Raw genomic sequence first — 8,525 nt, forward strand, 5'->3', positions numbered from 1 at the left:
CATGATTGGCAAGAGTACAATTCTGAATTTGGATGCACTGCTTACAGGCCGCTTGGTTTATGATAACGTATAATCATTGTGAAAACGTATTTTATCTTCAGCTGTTGGGCAATCTAGGAAAAAAAAAACCCCGAAGTACGATATTAAGCTAGCTAGGGAAATAATAACTGATAGCATTGATCTGTGTGAATTTTGGCAGCTGCAATCGGAACGGCGTCATCTAGAAGGAGTATAAATTGCCAGTGGAGAGATCACAGCTTTATACCGAAGGCATCATGCAAGTCCTCCTCCTCCTCGCAGCTGTCGGGTTTTGCTGGGCACAGTACAGCCCTAATACTCTTTCTGGGAGGACGTCTATCGTACATCTCTTTGAATGGCGCTGGGCAGATATTGCTCTTGAGTGTGAACGCTATTTAGCTCCCAATGGATTTGGAGGAGTTCAGGTAAGTTGTTTCTTCTGAGTAGGTAGGAAAATGCTATTGTAACATTCAACGAATAAATCAAAATTCCTGAATTGGTGTATTGTGTTTGCATGGCAAGGCTTTGGTAGTGGGGGGGCTAAAGGGGTGGCTTCTGTGAGAAGATGCCAGAAGCTTCCCCTATGTCCGATAGAGCCAATGCCAGCTGGCTCCAAGATGGACCTGCTGCTGGCCAAAGCCAAGCCACTCAGTGACAGCGGTAGTACCTCTGGGATAACATATTTAAGAATGGAGAAAAAAACCCTGTGCAACTGCAGCTGAAGAGAGGCATGAGAATATCTGAGAGAAAGAATTCTGCAGACGCCAAGGCCAGTGGGGAAGGAGGGGGAGGAGGTGCTCCGGGCGCTGGAGCAGAGATTCCCCTGCAGCCCGTGGTGAAGACCATGGTGAGGCAGGCTGTCCCCCTGCAGCCCATGGAGGTCCATGATGGAGGAGATAACTGCCTGCAGCCCATGGAGGTTAATGTAGGAGTAGGTATCCACCTGCAGCTCCCACGCTGGACCAGGTGGATACCCGAGGGAGGCTGTGAGTCCACAGGAAGCCCAGGCTGGAGCAGGCTTCTGGCAGGACCTGTGGCCCTGTGGAGAGAGGAGCCCATGCTGGGCCAAGTTTGCTGGCAGGACTTGTGACACGGGGGACCCACACTGGAGCAGTTGGTTCCTGAAGAACTGCATCCCAAGGAAGGAAGTCACGGTGGAGCAGTTTGTGAAGAACTGCAGTCTGTGGGAAGGGCTCGCATTGGATAGGTTTGTGGAGGACTGTCTCCCATGGGAGGGACTCCACGCTGAAGCAGGGGAAGAGTGTGAGGAGCCTTCCCCCTGAGGAGGAAGGAGCTGCAGAAACAACGTGTGATGAACTAACCACAACCCCTGTTCCCCATCCTCCCACGCTGCTGTGGGGGGGAGGAGGTAGAGAAACTTGGGAGTAAAGCCCAGGAAGAAGGGGTGAGGGGGAAGGTGTCTTAAGATTGGGTTTTATTGCTCATTACCCTACTCTGATTTGATTGGTAATAGATAAAACTAATTTCCCCAAGTGGGGTCTATTTTTCCCGTGACAGTAATTGCCGAGGGATCTCCCTGTCCTTATCTCGACCCATGAGCCTTTGATTGTACTTTTTCTCCTCTTGTCCAACTGAGAAGGGGAGTAAAACAGAGTGGCTTTGGTGGGTGTCTGGCATCCAGCCAGGGTCAAGCCACCACAGCTGGAGACAGCCAACTCCAAGGAACACTGGTGTTGTAGAGGGGGGATGGAAGGAGTAACTGCTGTTAGATGCAACCCTAGAGCCTGCTGGGCCAATGAATGATGCTGTATCTCTAGCAGAGCAGTTACAAAGGGGCTCACTTTCCTCTGAAACGCTTCCCCTGCAAAGCTAAGTTTTCCTCTTTGCCTTGTTCTGAGGGAAGCACATAAGCATTGAGTTTTGGCTTTCCTCAGGATGTTGGTATTCCAAGTAAAAATAATTCCCTTGGCTTCAGCCCTCCCATGCATAGGTCCTGGAAAACAGGCCCATGCTGGACCTGGGCAGTCCACAGAAGCAAAAGAAAACTTCTTTCTTGTCAGTCGACAAGACAGATACCTCCCAGCCCTGAGCTTGTGCTGTGAGAGAGAGAGAGACTGGGCTGGGCACTAGCCTGCCTCTGAGGGCAGAGGTACTGAGTGCGGATTTTGCCCTTAAAAAATGTTGAAATAAAACCAACCGATTTCTTATTAAAGTACATAATTTCATCTGCAGGTTTCACCTCCAAATGAAAATATTGTCCTTACTAACCCGAACAGACCCTGGTGGGAAAGATACCAGCCTGTCAGCTACAAGCTGTGCACTCGATCAGGAAATGAAAATGAATTCAGAGATATGGTGACCAGATGCAACAATGTTGGGGTAAGTGCCTGGAAAACCTGTACCTGCTATGGCAAGAAGTGCTGTATCAGCTGAGGGAAGCTACTGCTGCTGTCCTCAAAGGAGGCATAAATTGTGAATAAGCTGAAGGGGCAAAAAAGAGCGAATTAATAGTGATGTCAAGCTCTGGTTCTGGCTAGCACGTCACCATCATTACAAAACATACTGAAATGCACTTCTTGCTTTTCCAGGTGCGTATTTATGTGGATGCTGTTGTCAACCACATGTGTGGGGCTGCAGGTGGCTCAGGCACTCATTCTACCTGTGGAAGCTATTTTAACGCTGGGAACAGAGATTTTCCAGCTGTGCCATACTCTGGTTGGGATTTTAATGATGGCAAATGTCGAAGTGGAAGTGGAGAAATTGAAAATTATGGTGATATATATCAGGTAACTTTCACTGGCAAAAGTTTGAAATCTTTTTCCTTTTTTTTTTTTTTAACCTGTTGTGTAAACATTACAGTAAGGCCAAACAAAGGGAGCAGTTTCTTACAAAATGTGTGCTTAGTCACCTGACAAGTGAATGAAGTAGTGAACTTAGGTACAGTAAAGGTACTCCTGATGCAAAATATTCTAAGTACTGAGAAATCAAGAACCCTCCTCCCACATTTCACGTGGGCATGTGTGGGAGTTTGCTCCTGAGCTGAGCCCAATAAGCTCTTTCTTATAGCTTGCAAACTCAGCTGATGTTGATAAGGAGCTCCCTTGGAAAACTGACAGCAATGCAAGGTGGTAGCCTGGTTGGGTGACTCACTCTTCTTGTAGATGGAACATGTGGCAGTTCTTTCTGGAGGTTACTGCTCTTCCTTCATCTGCTTTGCAACAATACAGCAATTCCCTTTCTCATTCTCAATTCTGATGACATCTGCACAGGGAGGTGATATCCTTCACCAAGTGTCCTACCCTGAGTATTGAGATGTATAGTAAATTTTCCTATGTCTTGGTGCAGACCTTGGCATAATTCTCTTCTATGCAAATGAGATATCCAAGCAGAATTGATTTGAGGCAAACATTTCAATGAAAGGTTTTAAAAGCTGACAGAGTGGCACCGCAACATTTGTGTTTTTCATTACCCAGGTCCGGGACTGCCGCTTGTCTAGCCTTCTTGATCTGGCTCTGGAGAAGGACTACGTACGCTCGAAAGTTGCTGAGTACATGAACTACCTCATTGATATTGGTGTAGCCGGCTTCCGAATTGATGCTGCCAAGCATATGTGGCCTGGGGACATGAAGGCATTTCTGGACAAGCTGAAAGATCTAAATACTGAATGGTTTTCTCCAGGAACAAAACCTTTCATTTACCAGGAGGTAATCTCCACGTTTTTTCCTTTATGATTGTCTTTTGGTATCTCTTTTATCTCCCTCCTTCAGTGGAACGCCGGAGACATCTTCATCCAACTTTACCCCAGAAAGAGCTATCCATTTGTTTGCAGCAGCCCTGCAGACATAAGTAGTTTTGCTTTTTAAGAATGCCTCCACAAAAGAATGTCATTCAACTTTACCTTTTTTTTCCTTCAGTCATGTTTTTACATGTGTCCGTCATGTATTAGATTGCCTTTGGGTTGACCTGCGCAGCAGAAATAAACATACCTGACTATTTTTTCTCTCAATGTAAAGCAAGAAGTAATGTTGAGGCATGTACACTGCATTTCTTATCAATGTGAGAGGAGAAGAGATGCACAGTTTTTCCTTCGTGTACCAGGTAATTGACTTGGGCGGAGAGCCGATCAAAAGCAGTGACTACTTTGGAAATGGCCGAGTGACAGAATTCAAATACGGTGCAAAGCTGGGGACAGTGATCCGCAAGTGGAACGGAGAAAAGATGGCCTACTTAAAGTAAGGATGAGGCTGATGTGATGTGACTTATCTGGGGGATACACCGGTTGGCAGAGGAGCTTCAAGTCTTTGTGCTTTTGTCTAGGAACTGGGGAGAAGGCTGGGGCTTTATGCCTTCCGACAGAGCCCTGGTCTTTGTGGATAATCATGACAACCAGCGGGGGCACGGAGCCGGTGGAGCTTCCATTCTAACCTTCTGGGACGCCAGGTAAGGGATTGCTCTTGTCTGGGTGATGCTTCTTCCTTTTGCTTGTGTGTCTATCTGGTCTCTGGCACAGTTTCCCTTTCCACGTCTCATTGCTTTTTTTTTCCGTCTAACAAACAGGCTTTATAAAATGGGAGTTGGTTTTATGCTTGCTCATCCGTACGGATTCACACGTGTGATGTCAAGTTTTCGCTGGCCAAGATATTTTGTAAATGGACGGGTAAGCTTGTGGTGCTGAAGATACGTTCCTGGTGCGTAAGGATCGGAACAAGGCCAGAGAAGCAGTCCAGTGGATTTACATTTGTTAAGCCGTTTCTCTGTCCCATGTTGGATCTGTCAGGTGGAAGTTTGATGCTGCATCTAGCTTTTCTCTACAGACGGGCTCTCTGCATTGCCAGTAAGCATGTAAATTTACAATTGCAGGACGTGAATGACTGGGTTGGACCCCCAAGTAACTCGGATGGATCAACGAAGGCTGTTACAATCAATCCAGACACTACCTGTGGCAACGACTGGGTTTGTGAACATCGCTGGCGTCAAATAAAGTAGGACACTGTGGAGAAAAACCGAGTAAAAGCAGGTGCTTTTGCTTGATGTTCCTGGTGGCTTTAGAGCTCCTGCAGCCCCGATGACCGCCATTCCTTGCATTTTCAGGAACATGGTTATCTTCCGTAATGTGGTGGACGGTCAACCTTTCTCCAACTGGTGGGACAACGGCAGCAATCAAGTAGCTTTTGGCCGTGGTAATAAAGGCTTCATCGTTTTCAATAATGATGACTGGTAAGTCAGTGGGAGAGACCACGTCCCCAGAGAGAAGCATAGCATACCTCATCAGCAATACTGATGGGAAGGGGAATATCCTCCTCTCCTGATGAGAGAGATCACCACAGCCTGAGCTGGAGTCATTCAGTTGCATGCCAGGCCTAGAGACCCAAAATGGGAGTGTAGGGAAGAAAGCACGGATAGGATTAGAAAGGTCACACTTTTCATTGCCCTTCAAAGTAAGGGAGTAACATCAGGTTCAAATATCCTGTACCCAGTTTGAAAGATCTGTTTTGAAAACACTGGGTAAATAGAGGTCACTTCTTTTCACACAGGAATATGAACGTCTATTTGCAAACTGGACTGCCTGCTGGTACCTACTGTGATGTTATTTCTGGACAAAAGGAGGACAACAAATGTACTGGGAAGCAGGTGTATGTTTCTGGTGATGGAATGGCTAATTTCCAGATCAGCAACAGTGACGAAGATCCCTTCGTTGCAATTCACGTTGATGCCAAGTTATAACTCAGGAGAAACCTCCTTCTTTGTTTGGTCTGCACATTTATTGTTATCCCAGGTGCGATTCCCTGGTGTTCGATCATGACTGATTCTCTGTATCTAGTGAATAATAAATGGCAATCAAATTCAAGAGTAATGCTTTATCCCTTCATGAATTGGATTGTAACTTCATCACATCATAACAAGCGGCAATGCAGCGGTGGGTTTTATCTCAATGCAACACTCCATTTCCCACATCACAGAAACACGGGGGAAAATAAAGTAAATAAAAAGAACCCGAACCACCACCTGGGGAAGTCAAAATGCGGCATTTCCAAGGCAGATACACGCACGCAGATCTGTACGCCAGGGCAGCCACACTGTGGGCGCTCAGCTACGAGCAGTGCCTACGCACACAGACAGCTTATCCCTTCCTTGGGACAAAGCAGCCCCGGGGTCTGGGTCAGCAGAGGAAGCTGGGCTGCGCCAGTCGGTTATTCCAGCCTGTGACATCCACGGATGCAGCGGGTTGCTGGTCCGCAGTCAGTCTGTGCCTGTACAACTCAAAACCACAGACCTTCCGTTGTTAGCCGCGCTGGCTTGCTGCAAACGAGCGTTCCCTGTGGCTGTTCCAAAGGTGTCTGAGAAGCACGCTGTATGTGCCAGCATCGTCTGGACCTCCTGAGGGTGGCTGAAGCACGGCATCTTCTAGTCCCTGTGGTGCGTTAGGCTTGCTCATTGTGTAACAGCTCGGAGAATTACACAGACGGAGCACAGTCCCGTCGGCTTTCCCAATTTCTTTGTCAGGCGCGAGGAACTGCTGAGGTAAATGCGAGAGTGCAGCCTTTGCTTTCAGTCAGAATGTCTGCTTGGCCAAAAGTCCTCGTTGCGAGCCAGTGTGGAGGGGCAAGTGGAAGAGGAATGCTGGGATTTATTACCGTTGAGGTCAAGGTGCACTTTTAAGGCTGTTTGCCTTTTGTGGCGGGAGAGAGTGTGCCCGGGTGCCGGGGGCGGCGGTTGTGCGCAAGGGCTCGGAGTGTCTGGCAAGGCCGTGCTGGTGTGGCAGGAAGGGGCCAGGCCGTGTCCCTGGCGCAGAGGCTGGCCCTGCCGCCTGTCTGCCTTGCTCGCTGTGGCCAGCGCCGCCTGGCTGAGGGCAGGGGCCTGCTGGCAAAACACAGCCCCTGGATCCGCTCGCTGGAGCGGTGTCAAGCGCCAGGAGACCCATGTGTCAGGGTGTTAATAGCCATTGCAAAGCTGTCATTTTGGGTCAGGTCAGGGAAGCCTCCTGCCCCTTTGAAATAGATTGGCACTGCCAGCTCTTTTTGGTTTACTGTACCCTTGTTTGTTTAAGCCATGCATTCAGCTCTAACCCTCAGGAAGTGTGTGATTCTGTGCCAGCTATTATTCAGATGTTACCTAATCCCAAATGTAATAGTCTGCCCTTAAAATGATGAAGCCACCCCCAAGCCCGCCAGCTATTGTGGCAAATGATTGAAATGACACACATAGATCTGAGGTGTCCATAAATAAACAGGAGGTGCTGAATATGGCGAAGGGTATGTCTGTGCTTGTGAACATATGTGGATCCGCTTTTTAACTACATTGGAGTGCAGTGAGTGTTTTGCCTGATGTAGATTCAGATAGCTCTGCATTTAACAGCAGAATTAAATACATGGTGGAGAAAAAGAAATCATGAGACAGTTTCCTTAGCTGTAAGTAAAACTTTGTGGGCCAGATGTTCACTGCTTTGAAAGAACCGGATCTGCATCCAGACTTTGTTTTTTGTTCTTCTTATTTCAAGATTTTTGGCACAGCTTTATAATTTGAGCACAAAGACGCTGAAGAAAGCAACAGTGTCATCCCGAGCAATACCAGGTCTTTCAGATGAGCCATGAAACCTAGAGTTGCAGTCAGTTTTACTGTTGATCTTTAAGTTTTTCCAAATGTTATTAACCCTAGGAAATTTCTATCATTAATTTTATTATTTCTATTGCTACTGTATGTAAAGTGATGTAACTAAGGCCTTAATTTTGCATGCCAGTAATAAATGAAAATGTTAAAACCTGTTTTGAAATTTATCAAGTTTAACATAAGGCATTTGCTGGGGCACAACAGGATGTTTAACAGATTTGCTCAAGTGTAAGATTTTAGAATTTTGTGGGCATTATGCAATATTTCATTTTCTTTTGCAAAGTAGTCCTCACTTTCTTTGGCCACACAGTGAATTTGAGTAGTGTCAAAACCTATTATAGGCTGATGTTCTAAATTTTGTTGTAATATTGTCAGTCTCAAGCCTTTCAAAATAATATCTCAAACCCTAGAAATAAAAAAAATTAATGGTTTAAATTAGACTTGGTTTTTATTTTCATGCCAAGGTTTGAGTTTTCCAGGTACACTCTCTTCTTGATTTTATATTTTATTTTGAAATTTGGTCTAGAATTTAAACACGGAAAAAGTCCCCCAACCTAACCAGCTGGGATTAAGCACATAAAAATAAATATTTCCATTTTTAGGGATATGCCATGTAGCTGATTGGAAGAAACTTGACCAAGAAAAGGTAAATACTATTACCTTTTTCACATACTATCAGGTTATCACACTAGTTTTAAAGTGCATTGAAGAAAGACGACGAATTGTAATAGATTTTTTTTTCCTTTGGGATCTATGAGATTTCTCTTCCAGAGAAGTTTAACTAGTTCTGTTATAGAATTTCCTTTTCAATTCCTCCACTGCAGAAGAGTATGAATGCAGTCGCTGCGTCATGAGGAACCACACAGTTGATATTTGTAGGGCAGAAGGTTAATCTGTCCATCTTCACATATGAGAAATAAGGTATCAGCATATGTGAG

At 46.0% G+C, this 8,525-nt stretch overlaps 1 protein-coding gene across 1 annotated transcript; it reads left to right on the top strand.

The window, feature by feature from the left end:
• Window positions 1–202: 202 nt before the first annotated feature.
• LOC134519404 (pancreatic alpha-amylase) lies at window positions 203–5,924 on the top strand. The gene is made up of 10 exons (XM_063343522.1): window positions 203–443; window positions 2,212–2,358; window positions 2,568–2,765; window positions 3,453–3,683; window positions 4,078–4,211; window positions 4,297–4,419; window positions 4,537–4,636; window positions 4,840–4,961; window positions 5,071–5,196; window positions 5,514–5,924. The coding sequence occupies exons 1-10, from the start codon at window positions 276–278 to the stop codon at window positions 5,701–5,703; spliced, it is 1,539 nt and encodes a 512-aa protein (XP_063199592.1). The 5' UTR covers window positions 203–275; the 3' UTR covers window positions 5,704–5,924.
• The last annotated feature ends 2,601 nt before the right edge of the window (window positions 5,925–8,525 follow it).

Source organism: Chroicocephalus ridibundus, chromosome 8 (genome assembly GCF_963924245.1).
Source record: "Chroicocephalus ridibundus chromosome 8, bChrRid1.1, whole genome shotgun sequence".
Lineage (NCBI taxonomy): Eukaryota > Metazoa > Chordata > Aves > Charadriiformes > Laridae > Chroicocephalus > Chroicocephalus ridibundus.

Excerpts from the sequence above, each read along its gene's own strand:
- LOC134519404 (XM_063343522.1), top strand. The coding sequence starts at position 276 with ATGCAAGTCCTCCTCCTCCTCGCAGCTGTCGGGTTTTGCTGGGCACAG. Across the intron at positions 4,962-5,070 it reads CATCGCTGGCGTCAAATAAA|GAACATGGTTATCTTCCGTA; the intron begins GTAGGACACTGT and ends TTGCATTTTCAG. Across the intron at positions 5,197-5,513 it reads GTTTTCAATAATGATGACTG|GAATATGAACGTCTATTTGC; the intron begins GTAAGTCAGTGG and ends CTTTTCACACAG.